The 13,835-nt window shown below is 37.6% G+C and overlaps 1 protein-coding gene across 7 annotated transcripts in view; it reads right to left on the bottom strand.

The window, feature by feature from the left end:
• The window catches only part of KIAA0825 (KIAA0825 ortholog), a 253,319-nt gene that overhangs the window by 168,839 nt on the left and 70,645 nt on the right, over window positions 1–13,835 (bottom strand). For all 7 annotated transcript variants that reach the window (XM_030004909.2, XM_030004910.2, XM_030004907.1 and 4 more), the window contains one exon: window positions 5,845–6,015. In XM_030004909.2, the coding sequence (XP_029860769.1) occupies window positions 5,845–6,015 (171 nt within the window). The remainder of the gene's footprint in view (window positions 1–5,844; window positions 6,016–13,835) is intronic.

Genomic DNA, 13,835 nt, shown 5'->3' with positions numbered 1-13,835 from the left:
AGATGATGGAGGCTTAAGGAAAACTTCTCAGGTTTTCACACTTGCTCCCTTTCCAGAGCACATTCCACACCTCCACCCTTCTTGATCATTAGGGAAGATTGGATTAACCACAAATCCTTGCTATATCTTTCTTGCAATTTACATTCTACAAACTTGAAAAACTGCTCATACTTTGCGTATTTCCTTCAGTTTACCAGCCAGGCAGCTTGAATCATTTTGATGGTAAATATTCAAAACAAGATTATGTCAAGTGTTTCTCTTAAAATCAAAACTCTTCAGCCAAATTTCCTTACATGTATTAAAATTTGTCTGGGATTATTCTTCTCTTTAAATTAAACCTTTTTGCCTATGTCCCCTTTGTCTCAATGTATTTAGTTCTTTCTCCAGTATTTTTCTGGTTTTGTAATGATGATGACATTGAGACCTCTTGCATTGTTAATATAATTCTTTTTCTTCCTTATAACTAGTTCTATTAAATTATTTTTTCTACAGAATTCCACAGCTTTCCTATTTTTTTCATAGCATTTAGGGTCATAAGAACAGTCATTGTGACATCATCTTGCATGCAGCATAGAGTAGCAAAGCACGACAGAAACCTTTTGTATGACAGCTCACTAACTGTGGATAAGGTAAGTAAACAGCACCATCAAAGTGGTTTACTAGTTGGATTCAGCCAGCTCAACCAGAACTTTTATTGAAACTGTACTGGAAATAATGTCTTGCAGAAATGGGAAATACCACTCCCCCACAAATATAAATAAGCAGAAGAAACAAAAAATATTTGACTAGCTGTGGATTAAAAAACCTCCTGCATTCTATCTTCAATAATGGACTTTTTATTTGTTGTACTATACTGAGCAAACTGTAATAACACAAATACCGAAAACATACATCTGAAATCAAACTTTCTCCTAGAGTAAATTCCATCTTCACTTTGGATTGATTTGCTGAAGCTATATATTTCTTAAAGAAGCTACTTGAACATCTTGCTTGGAGACCAAAGCAAAAATCACACCTTTCTTTTTTGAATCTTTACAACTTCAAATTCTATTAAAAGGATGCACCTCATAAATTTGATTCCACAGTCCTTTTATTACACTTTCCAGAAATGGATATAGAGTAAAGGATTTCTTCTTATGCTGTGAAGGAAAGACTTTTGCAAATCTTCCCAGTCCCCTGAGGCAAAGCTTGTAAACCTAAGGGCTTGACAACTTTGCCCACAGTATTTTCAAAGAGCTCCATTGGAAAAAGCTTTTCTTGGTACTCATTATCTGATCTGTCCAAAGTTCACCTTTCTCACTGGAATGGAAAAAAAAAAGTGAGAGACAGATGAAAGTACGTTAGATGTTTTTGATTTTTTAAAAGTCTCAACAAGAGGCTTCTGAAAAGCCAGAGGGAAGAGAAATCTACCTTAAAGATGGGAAGAGAATGCAATTCGGCAGGATTCTAAACCAAAATCTCCTGCTTAACCCTTGACTGCAGCTGAATGTTCCAGATTCCTTCAAAGAGAACAACTCCTGTGATGCTGCACGTACTAGGTATGTCAGAATATCTCAGGAATTTCAACGGAATGTAAATAGCGAAGTAGACTATCTCATCACAGTAGGCATGACAAGATACCTGCAGAAGAAAGGGTTAAATGCCTAGTCAAGAAAAAATAGAAAGTGGTTACTCCTTTAATTTTCTGAAACCTATTGCTTATAGTGGAACAAAGGCAGGTTACACAACACTGAGAATAAATGTTCAAAAAATACGGTTACCTTTCCTCAGAAAGGTAGAGTAGCAGTCTTGTCCAGATGCCACACTGAAGTTTAGGGGTGGAAAAAAACCACATCATCATTTATTCGTCCAAGCACTTTTAATGATTTTCTCCTTTTATTTGACTTAAGAGAAAAACTGAAAACTACACTGGCAGTAGATAAAATGTGTATTAATACTACCTTTTCTTTAATTATGCTTAGATAACACAAACATAATTTGAAATCAAGCACAAAATTTGGCATGTACATAGTGCTCATTGAGGAATACATGCTAAGTTAGGTCTGATAAAGGAAAGTCAAAAAATAAAATCAGGAAGAACTGGATGGAGAATAGTGAAAAGAAGTTAGAGTGGAAAAGGCAATTCCTAGAATTTTTTTTCAATCTATGCAAAACAATTTGGGAAAATGAGGATTCTGAATATATTCCAGAAGATGCCAGATACAGAACTCTCAAACTGAACTCAGAGAACTATCCGTATCACCTAAAAAACCTCTCTACATCCATCTCCCTACAGAGTTCACTCTGGTTCACTGTTTCCTTTGGTGCTATTGTCTGCCATGGGGTTACCATCAGAGAACACTGGTAGGCAGTACTTCCCTCTAACATCTATTTTCAACCGCTTAAATTGGTCTTCATAGGATTCCATTGTGCACACTGCAAAGAAACTTGTCTTGTTGCCAGCTAGAACTGTGAACTACATGTCTTTCTTTTCTTCACTGTTCTTTTTTTGGTTCACAAGCAACCTCCTACCAAAAGCAGAATCTGCAGAAGAGACTACATCCAAGCGATAATGCAATGAAAAAGTATGAAGAGAAGCCCAGGTGGCCACCTTGCAAATTTCCAATGTGGAAGCCTTCGACCTCTCCGCCCAAGAAGCAGCTATAGTCCTAGTGTAATGAGCTTTACAAACCCTGGGAGCCTCTTTACCCTTAACTACATACGCCTCCCTAATACAATCCCTTAACCATCTAGCTAAGGAACTCTTAGAAGCCATTTGACCCCTCTTAAGACCCCCTAAGAGTACAAACAATCTGTCAGAAGATATGAAATCTTTGATTCTTCTGTGATAAACCCTAAGTGTTCTTCTTACATCCAATTTATGCAGCCATTGCTCTTTGTCATCGCTGGGTTTAGGGAAAAATGAGGGCCAAGAAACCGTCTGGTTTAGATAAAACTCAGATGCCATCTTTGGGACAAAAAAAAATTTAAAAAGAGGAACCATCCAAAGAACTACTTTGTTTCTGATGGAACTTTACACATGTTCTATATATCAAGATTGAAGTACTATGGGATATGCTGAAAATCAACTAAAACTGCCATTGAAACAGCTATACACATAAACGCAACACTTGACACAAGCACATGAAAAAACGTTATTTTTGTTGCATCTCTGCGTGAGTTACATAGATAAAAAGGCTCCCGTGAATACTAAAAGCAACCAAAAAGAAAAGGAAGCAGGTGCAAGGTTCCAATCTATGTGATGCCTAGGGAAACTTTAGCTCACTTGGATATTAGCCTACCTTTTATGAATTGGCCAGCTTCCCTTAATTTACCAGCAGTACTACTTGCAGAGGACTGATACTTCAGATATGCCTACACTGCAGTGACTGCAGCGTAGTTTGGATATACCCAACCTAGCTTTAAACCAGTGAGAGAGAGTACGGGTAACAGTCTAGTAACAGCAGCACACGGTTCAATCTGGGCTGATTTGCTCTGCTTCTTAGGCTGGTTCTGCAGCCTGTGCTGCACTGTAAACCTGCTCCTGGTACCCGAGTTAATTTAAAGCTGCTTTGGACAGATCTGCACTCTAGAATCCGTTAAATTAAACAAGATTTCTAGTAAGAAGCCTTCTAAATAAGTACAGAAGATGGCTGTTATATTTTCTAGTCACACATTATAATGTGTTCTGATGAAAATAAAGCAAAGATTCTAATCAATCCTTCTTATCAAAACTCAGCCTTCATCAGTGAAAAAAATAAGACTATCAGCCCAATATAGGACATTAACAGAGAAAATCTTAAATCCCTTTTGGTACTTAACAGAACCTGGAACTACTGGGAACATAGCTCTCATTCTCCCATATCAAATCATCTTTCGCTTCATCACTACAACTGAGATTTCTGACAATATGAAGTGAAAATAACACCAATAAACCCTTCTTCTAGTCAGACTATTTTTTAAAAATTTCTCTGGCCATGTCTTCTCTTCACACATTATCCAGAAGCTGATATAACTGAGCAAAGTCTTGTGAATAAACCCACCTGATCAGAACAGCAACACTAAAAACAAAGGTATGTCTGATGACTTCACTAACACCACTTGTAAAAGATTTACCTTCACCTGTGTTTCAGGATAAAAGTAAATTTATGTTTTCTTTAGAACAGGCCTTCTGCCCAGAAGACTGCCTCCTACAACAAGAGCTAGTAATATTTCCTATTCAGATTTGATTAAGTAGAGGTACCATTTAAGAACCAACTTGCTATAGACATGATTACTCTAAAAGAATATTCCTCAAAGAAGAAGGCTTAACACACTTTTGAGGAACAGTTCTGAATGTAATTAAGCTTGGAGAAATGCCTGTAGGATAAAGTCCTAAATACACTTCCTGGAAAGTAAAATATTTCTTGTTAACGTTGAGATGATTAAGTTCTCTGAATTATTGGAAATCACATGTCTTAAGAGTGTAGTTAGTTAAACACATCAAATAAATTTCCCATTCAAGAGTTTTTCAATTTTTTTATGTTTTATTACAGAATATACGAATAAAAAGAACACTTAAAATCACCCTTACTTAATGTATACCCTATCCTCCACATTACCCCTATGAGAAGTTTACTGTAACACCTCTCTGTAGGATCAAGGCCATAAAACGTAAAACACAGTGTATAATAGCTTAACATTTCTTGATAATTAGCAAAATTGAGAAATTGAAGGCAGAAATACATTGAAACCAATAGCAAAAATGGAACTTGAATGCAAATTTTATTTGAGCTTTGATGCATATTCTAAAAATACATAGGTTAACCTGTATTTCTTTATTTCAGAGAGTCAGTATTTCAGATGAAGAATCCATCAACAAAATGTGTGCCTCAGAACTCTTATTTAATCTTTTTTTTTATTTTTTATCAATTTAGTATTCCAAGACCACATTCCCAAAACACCTTTCTTCTCAGCCTGCAGCTTGACTACAGAGATATCGAATATTTGACTCCACCTATCTTCTCTCCCTAAGCAGCCTGGCCTCATTTCTGGTCTGATCCTTTCCTGCAATATAATCAAAGCTCTTGAAAGCACTTGCTCTCTGGTGACCTGGAGTCTCTCTACTGGCAGAAGTAGCAGAGTAGAAGAACATTTATGAGCATACTGTGACCTGGAAGGTGTTATTCACCTGAATTTTCAGGATTTCAGGTTCTCCTCACATCACATGAATGTAATTAGAGGAAAAAGAGAGTGAGCCTGGAATCTAAAGCACATGCAAACTTGAGGCTTGATCATGAAGCAGTTTACTTTCTGGTGTAGAGCCTACTTCTATAAAATACCCACTGAAGCCAGTGGGATAAGCATGATAGTAAACACAGTACACATTAGTATGTGTTTGTGAGAACTACAGGTTAAAGCAGGACTAGATACTAAAACATTTAGTTGCATGTATACTAAGATGAATTAAACTGATGTTCGAGTCAGTGTTTTTCTCTCTTGAAAAAGGTAGCTGTCAAGGACAAGTTCAGAAACAGTCACAGTTTCAAAGAATTCAGACTCCATGTATTATTTTGTTCTATATGAAACACAGGATTTTATAGATAATACAATAGGATGTGTTATGTTACAGTGTATGATACTTTTTCATTATGATTCTCTATCAATAACTACTGTACATCACATCTTGACACACAACTATCAGTTCTTTTCCACAAGTCATTGTGCTCAAATATAAATCTGCATATTTCAGAAAGATTTTCAGTGGATATGGTAATACACTTGTTTATAAAATATGATGACATAAATTAGGAAATGTTGAAAAATCTTATAAAACTATCCTTTGGCACAAAGTAGAATCAATAAAAAAGGAAAAATGTTCATTACCTTGAGCGTTCTTATTCCTCTCTGTAAATGAAGGCACCAACAGAATTTCTGCAGAGAGCTCTTCAATTTTTTCTTCCATTAATAAAAAGAGTTTGATAAGTTGAGAAAGACATTTGAGTTGATACAGTGTTAAGCAGAAGTTCCTTCCTTTTTTGTGGTATTCTTGGGAGGCTGTTTAAGTAAAATCATGAAATACCTTTTACTATAGCTTAAAAAATGATCTTACAAAACTGATTATGTAAGAAAGGATAATATATTGAGTAATTTCATTTTTCTCATAGCATAATATACCTTTTTCTCATTATAAAATATTGTTACATTAGTTCTTCCTAAGTCTTTCTCAACTGTCTGGGAAGTTACAACTGAATTCCAGGTTTTGTTATTCATTAGCTAGGATTTCTTCCAAGCACCAGATCTACTCAGAAACCTTCTCACCTGTGATTTACAGAAAAACCACTGTGTTGCAAAAACTGATTGAACAAAAGGAAAAAAACACGTCATTACTGTATTTTAATGGTTTGGGACATCACATCACTACACTGTCACTCTGCAAGTCACCTTGTCTGTTTAATAATCTGCTAGCACAATACAGTTGATGAATATGACATTTGAGTGAAAAGAAACATCAATCTAACACTCCACAACTTTAAATATGTGGGGTTTGAAAACAAGTGAGACTGTCAGTGAACAAATATCAGCAAGTATTATACCTATAAGCATTTGGTATTTAAAAGAAGAAACTGAACATTTTATTTTGAAAGGTTAACACTTGTAATCATAACATATAATCATGTCACATCAACCAGGGAACTCTGATTTGAGCACAGTCAGACTATAAAAGACTGTGAGCTGTTTCCAATTCAGTATTACCAAACCACATGGTTTTAAGTATTTTAATTTTATAACTTCTTTAAATGTAACAAATTTGCACTTCTATGCAAATTGTGGTGAACTGATACCATGTTCCTATGCAGTTCTGTTGCAGATGTTACCTGCTGTTACCATCAGCAGAACAGTTTATGTAGAAAGTGTCAGAGTGAGAGCCAGAGTAGTTTGAAAGGGAAGCTCTGAAAGACGAAAACAAATAGAAATTGATTGAAATGTACTTTTATGTGTCAAATCTCTCTTACCTTTGCAATTTTGAAGTACTCAGTACCTCCCTTTTTCCTCAAAGTTCCTAGATATTTTTTTTAGGTATTCACAAATCACTTTTAAATAGACATAGATCTAAGTAGCAGAGCTGAGCTCTGAATACAAATTCCCTAATTTGCTATTCCAGTTTTGCAGCCTTAGAGATTGAACTGTGAGTTTTGCATCCACATCTGAATTTCCTCAAAGTTCCAAACAGATGTATTCATGCTAGTCCCTTGCATTTCTAAGAATGGCAAAAGAAAGTGTTATGCATAATTGCCTCTGTTAGTGCCTTTCCTCTCTGAATAACAAGTAAATAATACCTGTACCACTGGATTCCCAATTTTAAGTCTTAAACTTCCAAAAAAAGACATTCTGCTATTCAGAGAATTTTTCTCCTTTACCTGAAAACTAGTTAATGTAAACTGAGTTTAACTGACACGAAATTGCTGCCTGAGTCTGCAGACAGCCAGAAATAATGGAATCAAGATGTAAGAACCACAAATCACATCATAAAAATCAATGGAACCTTAGTTCTGTCTCCTATAATTTGAAAACCTTGTGATGCCCCTGCCCTCTCTCTTGAGGAACAAAGAAACCTTCCAATTATTTGATTGCCCCAAGCAATATTGTCCTCATTAGACCAAAAGGAAGTGGACCTAGAAGCCAAAGGTATACCACAGTAATATTAATTTTAAAATATATTACCAAATTCAGAAAAAAGTCAAAACTTTAATTTTTACTTTCAATGACCACTCAAAGTGTATTTCAGCTAGAAGCTGAAGATACTAAGTTCAAAGACCCCTCTTTTTTCATGCCATTAAGAAGTTGAGAACACCTTCATATATGACAAAGCATATTATAGTATATGCAAACCAATACTTAAATAATCATCAGAGCAAAAGCTTACTATTTAATACTACATAGGTTCTACAAACATCTAGAAAAGCCCTTCAGACTTTTAGGTTGTGAAGTATAGACAAACTTCTAGATGCTTGAAAGTAGTGAAGAATACTGGGATAATTTCACGGCTGACATAAAACTCTGAAATAAAATTAAGAAAAAAATGGAGGTAAGCATAGAGGAAATTTTGTCTTTGATAAAAAGGCACAAACATATGCACCATCATCTGATAAGCAGCCAACCCTTACAGACAAGACAAAAAGAGGTAAAAGAACAGTGGTTTAAGTGCACTCATGAAGACCTGAATCATGAAGTTGAAACCCCTGAATCAGTCAGATTCGGAACTCATCAGAAACCTACAGGCAGTGAGAACATGGTGATCCAGTTCAACATAAAGTGATGTGCAAACCTCTGTGACCAGAAGATGGTCAAGATAAAGGTACTAGAAAACAGAAAGATGAGACCACCATGTAATAAATATTATTCTTCCTAGATTGCTGACAGTAGGGGAAGAAGGCTAAACAATCATCTTGCAGCTGCAAGGGAGAGAATACTTAAGATGGGATGCATCACACAAACCAGATAATAAGACTTCTCTGGAAGGAGAAAAACAACCAACCAACCAATGACCTACGTATATGGGATTTATAGAGAGCTCCATATACTACTCGTAACCCATTCTTAAATTTTATTTTGTCCTCTGTTAGGCTTTGTTGTGATAAAGAAAATGTAATGTGACTTACATTTGACATGAAAGTATACCAAAGACCTTGATGTGACAGATTCATGCATCATTTACACAAGCTTTTTGTTACAACACTATGGACGCGTAAAGCCACATACTCTCACATCAGCAATCAGCACAAATGCTGATGTATCATTGAACCTGGCTATCAACCAAAACTGATGATAATAATGCAATAGGTATTTGAAAGGACAAGTGCTGGTCCAGTAACATCTCTCAACTGCTGATCCACACAGCTTACATAAATTTATGTGTTATTCTGCACAGCTCACAGTTTTTGAGGCTCTTGACTCAGAGCAGTAATCTTTGAACTACTCACATGAGCTAACCAGAACTACCACTGCAAGGCACTGTTCCATCTCATTTTACTCATCCAGAAACCATGGGTCTTACTAAAGAGTGCAGTCTCTACAGCTGTGGAAGCATAAGCATGCCAGAAACAGACACAGACTAATTCTTATGTAGACTGGTGCTATTTCTTGTGGGCTTGCATAACAAAAACATGGTATTGGACAGTCCAACTTTTGCAATAAGTTAGCTTGAACCTCAACTCTGCTTAGTTCATCCACAGCATTTTGGAAGAACTGGACAGGGGGAACCACCAGAAGTGAATTTCCTTTGATGTACATTCATTTTCATGTCTGCAGTTTTATTGTCTCTCAGAAAAGACAACTCATTTATTTAGTTCCTGATGACCAAATAGTATGCACACGCCTCAGTATCCAAAGCTTGATTGAAAGATCTTATATACATCCCAGACTCTTAGGTTTCAATGATGGCAGCATTCAGCTTTGAAGACCACTGACCAGGCTGCTTGAATGAGCACATCACAGTCCGTTAGCAGAGGGGAATGAAAAGGCATTTCTCCTCAGGCATTGATCTGATTGGACAACCACAGCACAGAAACATTTAAGAGCCATGTAACAGCAAACAGTTAAGCAGCCAATGTGATGACATACTTAAAATGTGGAAACAGGTTTGTAAGTCTTGTAGAAGATTGCGATGAAGAGTACAGGCCTCCATGTGGATGGATGTGAAATAGACATGGGAATCCACTGTGATACATGTCCAACAAAATCTTAGTGTCATGAACCTGTCTGGAGGGAAATCAGCCCTACTCACAGAGGAGTGTATGATTACTCTGAAAAAGTTATTGAATTGGATCATGACTTTTGATGTTAGGTCAGAGAACTAACATAACTCATTTATCCAGGTGACATCATGCAGCAAGAGAGACACCCCTCTGTGATGAAAATGGTCTACAGCTGTTGACAGCCCACTACCCAGTTCACAGAGGACCATGCAGAGCATGACTGGAAGCACCTGAAGCTGATCTCAGCCAGCCATGAATCAGAGTTAGCAATGGCATTCCAGTCTAATTGCAGAATAGAAGGAAGCATGCAGCAAGTTAAATGATACAAACCAACTTCTTTCCTGAACTGCCTGCAGTTTGCTACTATCATTCTTCTAAACTTGATTTTTTCTGCATGACTGAAGTTTAATTCATTTAGTCCTTGTACAAGGAAATAGCTGCAGCAGAATCTTTAGCTACAGGCTAAAGGACCTCAACAAGACCTCTGTAGTGTCTCCTAACAACAGGACATGTTGACCTCCTGTTAAAGCACTACCTTGTGAGAAACATTTCTGAAAAGGGACAGAAAGTCTGGTACAGAGGCTACAGAGAGGCAAAGTGGATCATACAGCCATTGCCAATCTGCTAATGAGACAAATTTGCAACTATTGCTCTAAATAGAGGTGAGGTCAGGACCTAAACAAACAGAACAGAGTAAGAAAAGGTTCTGAGCTCCTTAACAAGCCTCAGGCTTCCTTCTGTGCAGAACAAGAATCACAAAAATATTGCTGTACACCACCATTGCCTATACTGATGATTTCGGAACTGCTCTAGAGGCCGAATCTGCCAGTAGAAAAATCCTGAGCCAGTACGATGAGCTATCTTCAGGCACAACAAAAAAGATCCCAACCAACCAAGCACAATGTCAGGGACCACCAAAGGCTTGCTGCTCCCTGAAGGACAGAGAGCAGAGCATGTAGAGCACGACGATATGGTCATCAGGACAGGCTCCTAGCCAGCCAAGGCCCCCTCCTGCAGTCCCTAAGCAAGGCAAGCAAGGCAGACCCAGAGATGGTAGGTTTCAACCAAGAGTCCAGATCATCAGCCAAGTTCATGGTGATGACGCAAATCTGAGGTCAAGCCAGGAAGTTAATTCACAGCCTGGAGCCAGGATCAGGTCTGGTAAGGATAACCGAGGGTCAGACACAGTTCAGTGATCATTAGGTAGGACCACAGTGATAAGGCAGGTTCAAGCTCAAGCCAGAATGTCTCAATCAATGGGGTCCATGGCCAGCCACAGACACAGCTCTGGTGGAAATGGACATCAGGACACCTGTGATGTAGCTCAGGCAGGGACTGAAGACCCAGACCCCATCTTAAATAAGTCTCTTGGGCAGGCTGTGGTGGAAGCCCCAGAAGAGGGGGGGTCAGGGCCATTAAGGCCCATTAGTGCACCCAGGGCTTTGTTGCACAGCCCTCCAGGAGCTTCACTTTTCACACTAAAACCACTGAAGAACAGGTAGTTTCTGGAAAACTGTCTCTCTGCTTCACCAAGGACAGCATAATTATTTTGCTAAGAGGAAGGAAGAGAAAGTACTTTAGGCTTCTGCTATCTAGACCGTGGTCCTTTCTGGGAGGTAGCAGAGAGAAGAGGTAGAAAAGACAAAAATTTACTTGAATTTACTTGAACCTGCACTGCATTTATTTGTAGGAAGTAAATAAATCTTGACGTTCACTACACAAAACTGGAAGGAAGCAAAGGAATAAGCTCAAAACTTTCAACGTCTTAACATCCCTACATTTGGAAAATCTGTACTCTCGACTTCCTATCACATAGAGGCAAAGGGGACATAAAGGGTAATTCATTTCCTCTGGCATGCTGATTTACCAGCCCAACCATCAAATGACAGGCAGCAGGAGTCTGTCATCCCAAACATGGTGACTCTTAGAGAGCTTTGCTTATAGAAAAAGAAGCCCCAAGTTAAACTAATATTGAATGTCTATCAAATTGTGCAGACTATGGCAGGGCATCAGCAAGGCAGCTGATGCAGTCATACAGCATCAGAGAAACTGGGAGTACTTATTTTCAAGTTTGGCCTTTCACTTTAGCAGAACGGATTGAAGCTGAACAAATGTTCCTAAGATCTGAAGGACATGCTACACTTGTTGAAGAACAAAGGAGTCCATCTTACCAGAGACCATTGGGCTGGACAGAAGCATACTATTAATCTTCAGGAGGTAGGAATGAGCACTCTGACCCAGCTGATCAACTGTCCTGCTAAACTAGGGGTTAGAGATGGACTACACTGGATCTCAAGTTTCTGTTCAGATCTAATCCAAACCTCATGACATCAAAAAAGTGGCAAATGCATAGTCCTTCCCAACGCAGCGGGAAAGCCTTAAATGCTGGCAAGTCTAATGATGAAATACGGCCATTGCAAATACTACATAGCTGAGAAGAGGCCCTGAGCGAAGGCATCAATGCCACAACCATAAGTAATAAAAGCTATTCAGTGGGGCGTGGAGGCCTGGTAGTAAAAGATGTAAAAATACATGAAACAAGCAGAATACTCCAGCTTCCACATCCTCCAAATTAAGACAGTGTTAAGTTATGATAAACATACATCAATAATAAAGCACAAATCAAGTTTGATCTAATTTTTTATACAGCCTTTCAAAACAATCTAAGCTTCTGTTCCATCCTTGCCCATTATGCAACCTAATTTAGTTCTCAAAATTTTCACAAAGGTGTTTTAACATCTTAACATAAAATCCATGTGTCTTGCATTCTTCAGCACACAGCTGATCCAGGTTCTTAGGTAAACTTAAGCCAAAACAGTTCTACCATCCGTATGGAAACACTCTTCGGTTGCATTTTCAAATGTTCTAAACTCAAAGGAGTTTACTCAGCTGTTGTGTAATTTAGAACAGAAGGTCCACCATAACCCAGGTTATGGGTCCTCTTCCCCTATGCTAACTTGCTGAATCACTCAAAACCTGAAATTCTTGCAATGGTAATCCCACAATTTCTTGCTTTTCTCCCTTCTTTCTCAGACTGGAAAATTCTCCTGCAATTGGAGGAGCTATACAGAAAAGATTATGAAAGAACCTAGACAGAAAGAACATAGGTAACATTCAGAAACAAATTTCTGCTGAAACAGTCAAGAACCAGTAACATACATAGGGTTTTGCTGTTTCATTGCACAAATGATGACATTTGGTTAACAGTAAATTTGAGATGAGCATGTAGTGCAAACACACCCCACAAAAGGTAAGCACTCTCATCATAATTTTCAACAACCAGGTTTAGTGATACACTTATGAAAAAGATTAACTAGAAAACAGCAAAAATGGCATTTGTTTTGTGCAGATGCAGTTACACACACACACACACACACACAAAATTCAGATAGCTATTTATTTAGACTTTTGACAGCATTCTAAGGCTTCAGAACTTCTAAACGGCAGATAAGCATGCTGCCTTGAATTAATTTTATTCTTATATCTTAGGCTTGAAATGCTAGACCGAAAACAAATTTAACTTAACTAGCTGGCAAACCACTCCTGCCAACGAACAAAAAAAAAGTATGACTGAACACTTTTCTTGGAGTATGAAGAACACAACACTCCGAACAAGTAAATGGTAACTTTAGTGAAGATTTTAATATGAATTCCTTAGAATAGAGAGTAATAAAAAATGGTTTTCACTTAGACCAATCATAAGAAATGTTAGTACAAAATGTATTTAATTTGAAAAATTACAAGCACCTCAAAGAGGGGTGGCTAAGAAATGAGAGTCTTTATGTATCATAAACATAAGAGCATAATATTGTAAGAGTAGCTATACCGGGTCAGCTACAGAGTCTTTTATCTTATACTGGTATCCTGTGCTTGGACAGTGACTGAAAGAGGAAGACTAAATAAAAATATAACAAGGAAACCATATACAATATTTTTTCCTCAAAGCTTACCTAGCTCTTGAGCACTTGCAGCTAGACAGCTTCCACAGATAGATGTGGCATGCATTAATAATCTGTAGTGGGTTTCTATTTCATCAATTTCTCCAGTTACCCTTTCACACCACCTAAATTTTTATCATCCATAACATTTTGTGGAAAGAAGTTCCACACTTTACCTACA

This window comes from Aquila chrysaetos, chromosome Z (assembly GCF_900496995.4).
Source record: "Aquila chrysaetos chrysaetos chromosome Z, bAquChr1.4, whole genome shotgun sequence".
Taxonomy (NCBI): Eukaryota; Metazoa; Chordata; class Aves; order Accipitriformes; family Accipitridae; genus Aquila; species Aquila chrysaetos.
This window is presented reverse-complemented; position numbering and strand designations above follow the sequence as displayed.